At 46.3% G+C, this 14,086-nt stretch overlaps 5 protein-coding genes across 5 annotated transcripts; 3 read left to right on the top strand and 2 right to left on the bottom strand.

The window, feature by feature from the left end:
- Nucleotides 1-24: 24 nt before the first annotated feature.
- On the top strand, nucleotides 25-1,513 carry AOL_s00215g819 (uncharacterized protein; the record flags this gene model as incomplete). The annotated part of the gene is made up of 3 exons (XM_011130021.1): nucleotides 25-217; nucleotides 386-673; nucleotides 753-1,513. 3 exons carry the CDS (start codon nucleotides 25-27, stop codon nucleotides 1,511-1,513), a joined length of 1,242 nt encoding a protein of 413 aa, XP_011128323.1.
- Nucleotides 1,514-1,686: 173 nt separating this feature from the next.
- On the bottom strand, nucleotides 1,687-2,673 carry AOL_s00215g820 (uncharacterized protein; the record flags this gene model as incomplete). Its single annotated transcript, XM_011130022.1, has 2 exons — nucleotides 1,687-2,295; nucleotides 2,359-2,673. 2 exons carry the CDS (start codon nucleotides 2,671-2,673, stop codon nucleotides 1,687-1,689), a joined length of 924 nt encoding a protein of 307 aa, XP_011128324.1.
- Nucleotides 2,674-5,609: 2,936 nt separating this feature from the next.
- On the top strand, nucleotides 5,610-8,264 carry AOL_s00215g821 (uncharacterized protein; the record flags this gene model as incomplete). Its single annotated transcript, XM_011130023.1, has 1 exon — nucleotides 5,610-8,264. One exon carries the CDS (start codon nucleotides 5,610-5,612, stop codon nucleotides 8,262-8,264), a length of 2,655 nt encoding a protein of 884 aa, XP_011128325.1.
- A 2,160-nt stretch (nucleotides 8,265-10,424) lies between these two features.
- On the top strand, nucleotides 10,425-11,295 carry AOL_s00215g822 (uncharacterized protein; the record flags this gene model as incomplete). The annotated part of the gene is made up of 3 exons (XM_011130024.1): nucleotides 10,425-10,791; nucleotides 10,869-11,101; nucleotides 11,182-11,295. 3 exons carry the CDS (start codon nucleotides 10,425-10,427, stop codon nucleotides 11,293-11,295), a joined length of 714 nt encoding a protein of 237 aa, XP_011128326.1.
- Nucleotides 11,296-12,904: 1,609 nt separating this feature from the next.
- Nucleotides 12,905-13,792, bottom strand: AOL_s00215g823 (uncharacterized protein; the record flags this gene model as incomplete). The annotated part of the gene is made up of 3 exons (XM_011130025.1): nucleotides 12,905-13,301; nucleotides 13,375-13,670; nucleotides 13,742-13,792. 3 exons carry the CDS (start codon nucleotides 13,790-13,792, stop codon nucleotides 12,905-12,907), a joined length of 744 nt encoding a protein of 247 aa, XP_011128327.1.
- Nucleotides 13,793-14,086: the final 294 nt, after the last annotated feature.

The following is a 14,086-nucleotide window of genomic DNA, read 5'->3' on the forward strand; positions in this document are numbered from 1 at the left end:
AAATCAAATTTAAAATTTACCAGAATGAACGGCACTTCTACCCCTCCAAATATACCCCGCGAAATCTTATCCCTTAAGGACCTTGAGGCAAAATGTTTGGAAACAATGGCGCCGATGGTGAGGGACTACCTCTATGACGGTGCAGAGGAAGGGCATACTATTCGTGAGAACCTTGAAGTCTGGGACCGATGGCTGGTGATCCCACGTATGATGCGCGGTACGTGAATCAGGCATCTTTGGATCGAATCCATCCTGCAGAATTGTGACAGTTGCAACACCTTTTCAACACGAGAAAATGCAACAGTTCTACATATCTGAATAGTATTATTTTATATAAGATGACAGAAAGTTGGAGGTACTAACTCAAGGATTATGGAATTTCTAGACACGTCGAATGTAAACCTTACTCCTCGAACCCACCAATTCAACCAATCATGGTCACTTCCACTGGGTATTGCTCCATCAGCGATGCAGCAACTCGCACACCCTTTTGGCGAGAAGGCTACGGCCGCAGCCGCGCGAAGTATGAATATCCCGTTTGGGTTATCCACCTTTTCAAATTACACGATCGAGGAAGTGAAAGATGCTGGTGGGGATAGTGTGGTAGGGTTGCAAATGTATTTATTGGAAGGCAGGAGGGATTTGAATATCGAGTTGGTGAAACGGGCAGAAGGTATGTCCCTGCGAATAGCTGCTATATGGGCCCATATTCGTAGCAAAACAACTAACAATGGGAATTTCACGAGAATAAGCTGCCGGCTATAAAGCCATAGTTCTAACGGTCGATAGTCCAGTCCCCGGAAACCGCCCAGGACTGATAAAATCCAACTTTGTGATGCCGAAGCATATGAGATTCAGGAATTTCTCCGAGGACTTTGGTGGTCCGCTAGATCAAGCCCAGGATACGCAATTTAATGATGATTCTGTAACGGCAAAAATCGCAAACAGTTCAAATCCAGATAGCGCTGCCGCGTGTAGACAAGAGCAAACTACAACATCTCGGGGCAACCAATTAATCGTTGACCCGTCGATAAACTGGGAGAGAGATATGACGTGGTTACGAGAACACACGTCGTTAGAGATATGGGTGAAAGGGGTACTGCATCCATTGGATGCGGAAGAAGCGATCGCCCATGGTGCGAATGGCATAATGGTGTCTAATCATGGTGGTCGACAACTTGATACCTGTGTCTCGGCGCTCGATGTTTTGCCTGCAATTGTCAAACAAGTGAATGGTAGAGTTCCTGTACATCTTGACGGTGGGATAAGAAGAGGTGGGGATATATTCAAGGCTTTGGCTTTAGGTGCAGATTTTGTGTGGATTGGGAGGCCGGTATGGTGGGGGTTGGAGGTGGCAGGAGAGGAAGGGGTTAGGTGGGTCATCCAAACTTTGAAGAGGGAGTTTGAAGTTGTGATGAAGTTGATGGGCTGTAGGCATGTTGGGGAGATAAAGAGGGAGATGGTGGTGACTAAGAATGGGCTATTGAGTATGGGGGGTACTGGAGTCTTTTAAACCCCCAAAACGATAGGGTGATTAGTACTATTGACTATGTAGGTAGGTACTCATAGATGCGGTCCAATACGAGACTACTCATAGATTATATTCGTTTATCTAGATTTATGTACTATCTCCGGGATTTCTGATGGGCATCATAGTAACATTACATATTAGAGGCACCAAAGCTATTATGCTGTTGTCCTCGACTTGGTCCATTCCTCGTACTCTTCAGCTGTCATTCCAACATCTTCACTCTCATCCCCTGTGTATGTTCCGTGATTCGCCAGATGCGGCTCACGGAAGATAGAATGCTTTTCTTGACCTTCCTGCAGCGTTAGGAGTGGTGGGTGCTGTGCATTCTCGATATCAAACGGCAGAGACGCTTCGTCGAGAGCAGCAGCGACAACCTCATCAGGCACCTTCCACAAGCTATCAGTATAGGCATTAGGCAGACCGTGTAACCAAACACCATCGTAACTGCCAGCATCCTCGGCCGAGACTGGGACGTGACTACGGTCGAAGTAAGCTACTCCACCAAAAAGCTGGGTTTCGGCCCAGAATCCGATGGCTTTGAGATCGTAAATGCCTTTCCATGGTTTAGAGGCATAGTATTGGGTATGTGCAATTACAGGATATGGTGGCGGCGGGAGGAGGTCAGTGGTATTAGACTTTGGTGGTGGGTGGTGGATAGAGTAAAGGTCTATAGCCAAGTGGTGGACAGCAGTGAGGATGATTTCTAATAGGCGGTGCTTTTTGTAAGATGAATCTGCTGGTGCGGACGTATACTCTTCGAGGATCTGACGAATCAGTCGAATTAGTACCAGCAAGGCTTACGGAATTGATAGGGGTTTGCTCTGTACCTTCGAATTAACTGGCAATTCCTTCCAATCATACTTATCCACCTCCTTTGAGTACTTCATGAGAGTAGAACTCGAGATTTCTGGAGGTGGAGCAAGAGAAGTTTCCCAACTTCTCTCGTCGAGACTTCCCTCTCCGTCAATTAAGATCGGAAGGGTCTTTTGGGCCTCAACGGACTTGAGAATTTTCTTGATGACCGCTGTAATGCTCTCGACATCTTCAGCGGGGAGCGAGCCAAGCGGCTTCCTATCTTTGCTCCTATAATAGTGGTATTCTGATCCCTGAGGGATAGAGCTTTCAACAGTTTCAGTAGACATTGCGGAGAGATTCTGTATATGTCAATTGGGTGCGTGTTGGAGAATTGTGGTATTTTAGAAATCCAGAATTTATGGCTGGGAACTTAGGATAGAATTGATGAATTCACGGGAGGGGTTGAGGTTCGGAGAGAAGGACGTGGATAGGACGTGAATCGAGTAGCCCCGCAGTAGAAGGTGCTAACTAGCTATGCTATCAAAGGGCCGGGTCCCCAGCTCGTGTCTGACTTAGCTCGCTGCTAGCTTTGCTTCGGCCTCTGTCCTGACGTGGCTAGCATCAGCCATGCATATGGCGTCAAACAGCACAGCATGCATCTTACCGTGAAGAGTTTAGCGGCAAGGGAAATTACCACACGGCACCGCAAAAGCTTCGAGGTCTATCTCCGTGGTACCATCTCGACGACTGAGTGGAGTTTTGGCTGGGAAGTTGGTTGCGACTACGAACTATAATTCGACCATGACATGTGGCCATTGAAGATACTCGATATGCCATGTCTACCAAAGCTAATATTATAATGGCATGCTGCGCGACATATGATCTTCGGTTTCTGCAGCTAGAGGTCGAGCTATCCTGGGAGAACTACGAGTCCTTCGCTTTCAGCTTCTACAGGGTGTGCACATACATACAATACTTATTATCAATTTGGAAAGTCGGACTAACCGCCTTTTGGTATATCGTATTTATGATAGTCCTACTTTCGCCAATCAACGGTAGCCGTCGGCGCATGTACAGAAATACATGCAGTTCGAACTGGTAAGACAGGATTCAAGGCTTTCAACGTTACAAGCCAAGATAGCTTGATCTCTTCACTAATGTATAATGTCTGCTGATATCATGATAAAAACCCTGAGTCCATTTTGATGTGCAGAAAACAACCCTTTTTAAGAAATCGGCATACATGCATATCCTTTCTCGGATAGGATGGCTAACTTAACATGCATGTGGGTTTTTCAGATTTTGCGGGGAAATCTCTCTGATTGGAAAGAGGGGCTGCTTTGACAGAAATCATACGATGACGCAGAACCACTAGCGCTATCATATTGCTTGTACGGTTTTGCTAGCCTCAAATCAATAATTAATCTAGGCGATGATTTTTCGAAATTTCTAGCTAGGTCGGGTGTCCTAGTTAATAGTATACATTAGGGCGGTCTTGAGTTTCGAAAGTTTCTCCTCACTTCCCTGGTTAAATTCGTCCCCGCCGAGGTTATCAAGTTAATCCTGTCCTTACCCTAGGCCTCCCGGTCGACACGGGGCCCGGTTATGATACTTTCTATGACGAGCGCTGGGCTCGGCGGACTATCACTTCGGGGGCAAAGCCACAATTGCGTTTTTCCGTCCTGAAGGGCTAGTTGAAGTACAATTGTACAAGCTATGAACTCATAGCCCATGACTTAGCATATTAGGTATTGGGTATATTGTTTCGCAACACCCCCCCGAAGCCTATTACTGTCTAAGGGCGAATAAGATTTCCCGTTATCGGTTTCATTGGTATATGTTAGTGTATCTATATTACTTACATTTTTAAGGTATGTTATAGTTTATAAAGCCAACCCTATTTCATTAATGTTAATGGGGACCGCATTATGTTTTAATAGTGTGTATCTATAGTTCCTAAGCTAGAGTCTGGAGACTAGTAAGTCTGATGCGCGAAAGGTGATGATGTACATGGAGACCCTGGTAGAAGAGGAATAGAATAGAGGATGCGTGGTTGAATTTGCCTTCAAATCGTTTATATTTGAAAATCTAATTTACACTTATACTCGTACTGAGCTCGAGAGTACGGTGCTATATGAGATAGTTAGTGATATAATATTTAGAACGGTTAATACGTATATTACAGAACCACCCGACCTCGATCTATTGGGGCTCAAGGAATTAATTAATTGAATATAGGACTTAATCTGAATATATATAATGGAGTTAAACCCCAAAATGGGTCCCCATAGACACATTTTCTGCTTAGGCTACCAAAAATATACCTCGTTTACGCTTATTTAACTGGCCTCCTTGATTAATGAGTTATTATGCTGAGAGTCGAACTCACATAAGCCTATTTGGAGGAAATCAATATATATATATATCAAATGGTTAGGATCCGGTCCACGGATTGATAACTAAGATAGATATCGGCTGTTTAAGCTAGCGAACTTGCCAGAAATAGTAAACCAAACATGTACCCATCTGGGTACCTTGCATGACCTCCAAGAAGCCCTAGTTCCTCAGCTGTAAATTATTTTTCTGCTCTTAGGGTGTAGTGACAAGGTCAGGCGGAGCCGCCATCTGAGCACCCTGTGGTATTTTTTGCGTTGTGCGACACCAGCACGTTTCTGGGCCGTTGGCGGCGGAAGGCTTGCGTAAAGCTCATCCCATCCCATCCTGCTGTGACATTCGCGGGCCATCCGATACCCAAGATTGCATTTAAGGCATCACGAAGGCCAATGACGTCTGGCTTCATCATGACAAGCGCCTCCTGATAGAAAGTGAGTATCAATCCAAGCTTTTCTAGGTATCCAGTTACTTATTTGTCAAGTATTAGGGATATTGGAGTTAACGCCCGTCCGCAAGCTTGCTCAGATGATGCTACAGTCTTCCGCTTATTCCCTCCAAACCGCCCACCGCCTTCCCTCACGAGACCGCAGCCCTGGCACCTCTACCACGTCCACAATCCCTCTTTAACCTCCGCCGATACGTTCGTAAAGGACTTGTCCTTGTTCGTTCAATATTCCCTCCAGGGAACAGTCGAACACTACTACCTCGCTTCCTTCGTCCAACAGGAACGCTTCAACACCTTCTTCCATACCTCCACGAAACTCCACTCCAAAGATTACATAGACAAATTTACCATTATATATCTACACGACAGACCAAGCGACGAGTAAAACGGCATAAACGTACATTAAATAAACGGCACCGGACTGGTTTATTGGGAATTAGAAGAATGGCGCAGGGACTGAGTTCTTGGGTGGACCCGACGGCGTACCTGGGAAGCTATAGAAACCCATCACAGAACCAAGATAATGCACAGCAGCAGCCACCGAGAGAGCCCGGTGCTCGGCGGGCAAAAATTGTTGGCGCATTTCGGGCTGCGAACGAAGCTCGGCAAAATTATATTGCAAGTTACTATAGAGGCCGAGAAGACATAGACCAGCCGATTACAAGCTCCTCGGGGCGAACAGCGAGCGGTTCGCAGTCGGGAGAATGGACAGATAGAGATCTCCGGCCTAGTGGGACGGAGGAAATGATTCTATTCCCAAGCTATGCGAGGAAAACTATGCAGGAAGAAAAGAGGAGAAGGAGGTCTACATCAAGAAATCGGCATGAACGTCAATTTTCCGATGAACCGACACAGTTTCATGATCGGCCTAACCCACCGGAAAGTACAACAGTCGCCGAGATTGATGTTAGAGGTTGGATATTTGAGCCACCGTCAAATGTCCTTACTAGAAAGAATCGATTTCTAATGGGAGTTGCGAGACAGTTGTGTGGTTTACCTGCACAGGGCAGAGGTGTGACAGAGGAGGACAGAAAAGCAGACATGGAAGCCGCTTCAAGACTCCAATCGGGGCATCTCGACACTGATGGTCTGAGCGATGACGAAATGGGCCCTTCCACACTCCCATCGGGAATGACGTCTACAAGATCTCTCTCCCCAGCACGCTCACCAAGACCAAGCTCGGCAAACCTCTCGGAACTAGGTAAATCGGAATCCGAACCCGCGTCAGGACTAGTCAAGAAGCTGTCATGGCGCGCGGCGGCGTATGCTTCGAGTTACATGCAACCCAAGAATCCTACAGGGAGTGCCCCGACAGGTCTTACATCAAAAGAGCTTGATACAGCGCATGAGTTCTTGAAGCATCGGATGTTCCATGTTATGGCGAGAGCTTCCCCCAATGTGCCTGTCACAATATTCTTTTACAATGACAATAAATCGGAATCCCATACGATTACCACGGACGCATACGGCCAGTTTGCTTTACGTGCAGAATTAGGATTCATCCCAACAGAGCTTCGAGTATTAGCATCAGAGAGGCTCAGTGTGACTGAACAGGTTCAGGTTCTCGAGTCACATGGAATCAGCTTGATATCCGATATTGACGATACAATAAAGAATTCCGCAGTCACTGCAGGGGTGCGGGAAATGGCACGGAACGTCTTCGTCAGGGACTATCACTCACTCACAATACCAGGAATCACAGAATTGTACAATACACTGGCGTTTCTGGATGTCCCTATACATTACGTCTCGAACAGCCCGTGGCAATTATACCCACTGGTTAGAGAGTACTTCAAGGCTGCGAACCTTCCGAGTGGTTCCTTTCATTTGAAGCAGTATCAGTCCGTGTTTCAGGGCATATTTGAACCAGTCCAAGATCGTAAAAAAGGTAGTCTCGAGCGTATATTGCGAGACTTTCCTAATAGAAGGTTCATCATGGTGGGAGATTCCGGAGAAGCTGATTTGGAGGTTTATGTTGCTGTGGCGCTTGCAAACCCTGGGCGGATTAGGGCAATTTTTATACGAGATGTCACAACTAAGGAGGATATCGGTTTCTTTGAGAGCAATAATCTTAGCACGACAACTTTACGGCCTCAACATACTGGAGGGTCTCCTAGCCGGCCAGCTGTACCACCCCGGCGTACTGTGACACCTTCCGAGCATAAACCACCGCCGAATAGGAAGCCGCAACAGGATGAGAACTTACTTGACTTCTCAAGTTCGGATGACGACGAGGGACCAACTATTTTGAAGCCAATGGAAGGGCATACGTTGTACCCGACCTCGTCTACTGCGTCATTTGCGACGGCGCCTACGGCACCATCTACGACCACGACAGTCATCCCTAAGAAGGCGCCACCGCCATTACCAAAGAAACCAACGGACCTTAAAGGCAAGAAACTGCCTGCGACAAACCACTATGGCAGGTCGCCCCCTCGTTCAATGCCAATCGACATCTATCGGTCCTCCAGCGACGACCTCATCGACCTTTCGGATCCTACGGAAAATATGACTTTAGAACAGAAGCCGAAGTCAGGTTCTCCTCACTCCCCACCGCATAAGTCGCCCAGTCCGCCAAAGATCTGGAAGGCAGAGTCCTCGGCGATATTTGACACACCAAGAAATCCAAAAATCATACGAGATGGGTTTTCAAATGTTCGTCCGGGCGCTGGGGGCGCCTCTTTCTCTTCTCCCAACCTACCAACTCGTCCAAGGAGCACATCTGGTGCTATGGATCCTCCTAGGTTTACTCTACGCGCGCCTACGGACTCTGATAAATCCACTACGACAATAAGCCGAACGAACTCCATTGCTAGTTCTTCGAATAATCAACATACAATCCAGCCCATTGGTAACAGCGGTAATGTATTGTATGCCAACCCGAGCGGAGCGACGAGCACAGAAACGTGGGACCCGGCTAGCGGCATCGACAAAAAAGAGTGGTTATGGCGGCAAAGATGGGATAAAGCAACTAAAGCTCTGGATGAACAAGGACAGGGAGTTCTGCTGGTAAGCTGGAGGAAGGGAGGGGATATATTGGAAACAGCAGTAAATGTTGTGGAAAACGCAAAAAAGGAGATGGATCATAGGTATCGTTGAGCTTTCAATTGTGTCGGGTTTTCTGCATTCTTTTTACGATCATTTTCTTATTTTTTTCCATTGCATTGATTTCTTTCGGGATTCTAGAGGGTGGCTGTTTAATACTTGTGATAGTGCATCTGGTTTGGCGTTTTCGTGTTTCTTTTGAATTGGATTCATATTTTGGCTTCTCACTGCTTTTTAAATTAGCGGGTATTTTACCCTTCTTGGCTGTGTTAAAGTTTTTTTGTTTTATTCGAGATGTCAGAATACAATGCTGGCAAGGCCAGATGAAGATGTATATCCGATATTATTGCCTAGGATATAGACGAGTTTTGAGCCCTTAAAGGCGTTTCCCTGCGGCTCTCCGAGCTCCAAATTATACATAGTTCACGGCCAGCAAAGTACGCCCTTCAAACATATTGATGGACCGGCTTGGCATACGAAGAGGCGTTGGAATTCCCTGACAAACCGTAAGGCTCCGCCTGCCGAAATCCGGTTACATGATGTTTGAGCCTTGACGGGAAGTGAAAACGCTCCGTGAAAACTATCCTTGGTAGAAAATGATAATCTCCGTTATAGGAATTAATTAGGCGGGTCGTTATGCAACAAGAGGATCGCCTTATCCCGTAAATCGAATGTCCCTACCAGATTCAATCAATTTGGGCTCGTTTCCAAAAAAAAAAAGGCCATTTTACAAGTTCCTATAAGTAAGCAAGCATCTACGGATGGGTTCCATTTGTAATTTTAGCTCCTTCATTGCGACTCACAAACTCTTGTATTAAAATAGCGACGATAGATTGGGTTCGAGGCTCATCACCAAGATTCCCCCAAGATCCCCGCCCGGCTGGTCGACGCTAAGTTGGCATGCATGCTGTGCCATGCCACCTCTCTGAGCTAAAAACCCAGAACGGGACCATCTTATGCACATAGGGAACAAGATCCCTGCAAGCGATGTATTCGCTGACACCACACGGCAACTTCCCCTTCCAGGGCGCGACATGTGTTTTTCTCTCTAGTTTTCGTCCCCTTCTGTGGGGATTCCGCGACCATTTTTCGAGACTGTTGGGACCTGTACGTGTTTCACGGAAGAATGATTCTTTGTTATCCCTTTTTTGTCTTTTAGTCAAGGGAATCGTTGAAGTGAGGTTGTGATATATACATAGTAGTTCGTATGTGATATCATGTCCGAAGATCGTGCATGGGCCTTCAAACCTTAGCAGTTCGGTAGTCGCAGCCATCATGTCCATCATGTCAGCCATGGCACACTTGCAGGTCTTATGGAGCAGTGATTTTCTTTAGTCACTGGCGCTAACCAAGATCGTAGGGATGTTAGTATCAGAAACAAGAGGGTTTAGTTGGAAAGGCCCAATGCATTGTTATATCACCAATGGAAAAGAAGAAAAACCAGGCGACTGGGAAAGAGATTTAAAAGCGCGACAGATGAATGCTCACCGTGACAGGAAGATTTTTCTTTTCTTTAAAACAGCTCGCAATAACTTACAAAAAACTGGAAATTCGTACCTATCCGTCACTGCTTACTGTGGTATACCCACCTCTCGACCAGGGCTTCTTGCACATAACGGCCTGGATATCTATATTCGACCTGCGAAATTCGGAATTTGAAATTAATCGGGACGGTTTAAAATTGATTAGGGCTGACCAACCGTCGATGCGCTTTTGGTAAGAAAGTTTTACTTCCCCGGCATGATGAGTATTTTCCTGGCCTCCACGTACATACATACATTGTCTTCGACAGCTGTATCCTGCATCAAAGCGCCCACACTTTTCAGTTTAATTTTTGCATGTCCCGTGTCTGTAATTAATTGATTAATTGAGCAAAAGAACACTCGAATCTGACATCGAACAGCGAACAGCTGAAAGAGAACTAGTCCAAAAATTACCACAAAACCAACACAGTCTTCGCTCACTCGAGTGGCGCGAATTGGCACAGCCCAGTTCCCGGCGACTTTCCTCAACCTTAAAAAAAGAACGTTTTCGTCCTTCACAGAAGGTTTACTCGGAACTCCTGCCGACCCCTGCATTCGGCCTGTGACATATCGTACTTCAGGTGTTCAGTCTGGCTTTTATCTTCAGCCGTTCTTAAGAGCATTGTAGTATAGCCGTTCTATCTCGAGATTTATATAAACCTCCCACAGAGACCCCCCCCTTTCTCCCAAGATGTCATACCAGCCCGAACCAAAGACTATCTATCCGGACCATCAGGCCCAAGCCCCATACGGACAACCTATCCATTCTCCTCCTCCAAATTACCAGCAGCAGCAGCAGCAGCATTATCCTCAGCCGGACCAGCAGCAGCAATTTCAACAGTCTCCTCCACCCCAACAATTCCAACAGTCCCCTCCTCCTCCACAGCAGTATCCTGCATATCAAGAGCACCAGCATTCTCCCGCTCCACAGCCAATCACTACTCCCGTACAACCTACACCGCAGCCACAAATGGAGCATAAGGGTATCACCAACCATGCCGGCCAGCCAGGTCCTTGGGAGCATGGGATGTGCGGTTGTTTCGGTGATTGTGGAAAATGTAAGTTATACATACTATTATTCCAGAACCTCGTACCATGACCGAATACTGATCGTGTGATGATGGATAAACTAAAGGCTGTGTGACTTTCTGGTGTCCATGTATCACCTACAGCAAGATCCAGCACAGACTCCGACATAATGACATGTCGAACTATAGCAACTGCAATGGTTCCTGCTGGGGCTTCTGCGCTTTGTCTTTCTGCGGTTTCCAGTGGGTCATGAGTATGATTCAGAGAGGCGAGATTAGACAGAGGTACAACCTCCAGGGATCCGGATGTGGTGATTGCTGCAGGCATTTCTGGTGCGAGGTTAGTATTCTCATCCAGCTTTGGCTCATTTTCTTCATTTTCTTCTTTAGGCTGTTTGCTAATTGTTTTTTTATTCGCAGTGCTGCACACTTATCCAAGAAGATCGTGAGACCGAAACTAGGAAGGCTCTGCTAGTTCCAGCCAACCAGGCTGGTTACCAGCAGTCAGCTGGGATGGCATACCCCCAACATTAAAAATATACCATATCGTCGTTACACAAAGTCGTCTTGGAACCCCGATAACACTATCGGGTTGGATGAACTAGTGGTTACGTAAAACAAACAAACCACACGGTCGTCTGCTTTCATTTTTATTCATTTTTTATTATGTCATCCTGTTTTAATACTAGGATTTATATTTTAATTGGCAGAGCGACAAGATCCCCTAATATGGTATGGTAATGAGAATAGGAAGGAGGAGCGGGAGAGGCACAATTTGTTCTTACGAAAGTTTTTCGTGCGGGCGTTTCCTACGATTGGTTTTCTTGGGATGTATCTTCAAGTTATAGTGATGAAGGCTATCAATAATTATTATTACTTTAGTCAAAAGTGCAATGCATGAGCATTTCATACGAGTTCGAAGATGCATGTGTAAGCCCTACTTCGTAGGGTCACAATGGCTCCTATTGTAATTGATTTTCGTAACTTCGTAGCGGGTGTAACCATATGCAAGCTCAACAGGATCTAGGAGCCCCAAGAGCCACAAGGCTGAACTCTTGGCCTCTTCGAAAGGAATATATGGATGTAACATAACAGGAAAGAGCGAGGTACATACAACCCATATCAATTGATTTATGGCCCCTAAACAAGCTTGGAATCCGCAAAGTCAATCATATCCCCCAGACCATGTAACTCAATCCTATCCAATAACGCCGTTTGCGTAGTGTACCCATAAAGATTAACAATGAAACTCGAAAGCACGTCCCGAGGCATGGTGCCGAACCCCTTTGGTGGCCAGCTAGGCCACACGCCTACCGGATCTCCCATTTAATTAATTAAACCCAGTATAATCTGGGATATACCCTCTATATCCAGGTTATTCCACCCTAGTTATGCAATATATCCATTTTTCGCAATGTGCACCCACAACCCCTACCTCGCGGCCATCTTTTTGAGAGATCTGGGTATTATACAGAATGTGGTCGTCTGGTGCCCCCTGAATGATAGTAGCCGGCATATTGACTTTCTCTGGGAAACAGTAACACTCTCTGCAACCTCGCGCTCAGGTAGTCTGGGGATCGCTCCCTATAGCCTAGCGTTCACGCTTCGAGGCAGAACCGCCACATCTTCGTTGGGTATAAAAAACATCACGCCTGTGAATTCTGCAGGGCCAGGGAGAACGAGGTTTTTCTTGAGGAAGTTGGTCATATCTTCCGGGCCCAGTCTAAGCGGAAATGAGAATGCAAGGAGGATCAAGCGAGCTGGGATTCGGGGATGCGGTTCTGAAGATGAGGCAAGTTCGGAATGATCTAGATCTGTGGCCATGACCCATTTTAAAGATGTACAGATGAGCAATTCAATCGTGACTATAGAGATGGTGCATTCTTGTGGTCGACAAGTGAAGCCTGGAGATGAGGCATGGTTTCCCAGGTACCAAATATTCAACATATCCACAGATGGTGATAATATAGACTATATATCTTGTACTGTAACGGTAATAATACAGCCATAATATAAATCTGCATTGTATTTACACCAAGAACGCCCAGACAGCTGTCTGGCGATCCGCAAACTCGAAAGTCAGGAAAACCCATGACATTTGATTAACATTCCGCCTCTGGGTCCAAGCCTTTCAAACCATATACTACCACTTCTCAACATAAGGCCTGATATCCAACTCCCAAGTCCATGTCGTCTTAGGCTGTTGGTGCACCGCCCAGTAAGTATCTGCAATAGCAGCAGGGTCAATCTTACTCCCCTCAGGTGCATCCTTCAACCACTCTTTCGTTTTGGGGGTATCTATAACGCCATCGATGATAAAGTGCGACACATGTACACCTTCCGGCCCAAATTCCTTGGCGAGTGACTGGGTTAAAGAACGCAGTGCGTATTTACCGGGTGAGAAGGATTGAAGATATGGCGAACCTTTTACGGCGGCTGTAGCGCCTGTGAAGAAGAGGGATGGAGGGTGGGGAAGAGTAGATTTGGCCGCGGAAATGAGGTGCGGGAGAGCAGCTTGGGCAAAGATAAATGCACCCAGGCTAGAGATTGTTATATTAGCTATGTACTTCCCTAGAATTTTAGGGCCTAAGCATCCAATTAAGGGACACATACACACTAGTCTCATATCCAAGCTTAAACCCCTCAACCGACTGTTCCAAAAACGGTTTTCGAATGAAAACCCCGCCGACGTTGTAGACCGCCGCCGCAACAGGTTTATCCGGGAACTGCTTAGTTACTTGTTCGAATACTTTCTTGATACTAGCTTCATCTCGGACATCGGCTGGAAAACCGATAGCAGTGCCACCGGACTCGTTGATTTCCTGCACCGTAGTTTCGTAGGAATTTGGAGTACGGGCAAGAAGAACAACATTGTACAACGAAGCGAATTTTTTGGCAATGGCGGCACCCTATGCGAATATTGTAATTAGTATTTTAGCTGGTAATCAGTAAGGTTGAGAGTAGTTGTGTGGAGGCATACTGTGCCTGGCCCGACGCCGGCAACTAACGCAATAGCTTGCTTCGCAGCCATCGCTTCCGAGTACTGGTACTAATTTATTTATCTTCCAAAATACTGAAGCTAGAAAGCAATTGACCGAGTTTATGAAGGTAGGGAGGGTTAGAAGTCGATGCTAGGCGCGCGGGGCACTGTTGCATTTTATGTCGAGCTCAAGTTAAATTGATTAATAATCCGATATTCTTAAGAATTACGAACGGAATATTGGGGCCCTATGGCGTTTCGTATACAGTCCGCGGCCCAGCCGTCTATGCTTTAAGCTAGTATAACGGGAATGGGTTCTGGATTAAAATAGCTACCAGGGTTTGA

This window comes from Orbilia oligospora (genome assembly GCF_000225545.1).
Source record: "Orbilia oligospora ATCC 24927 unplaced genomic scaffold scaffold00215, whole genome shotgun sequence".
Taxonomy (NCBI): Eukaryota; Fungi; Ascomycota; class Orbiliomycetes; order Orbiliales; family Orbiliaceae; genus Orbilia; species Orbilia oligospora.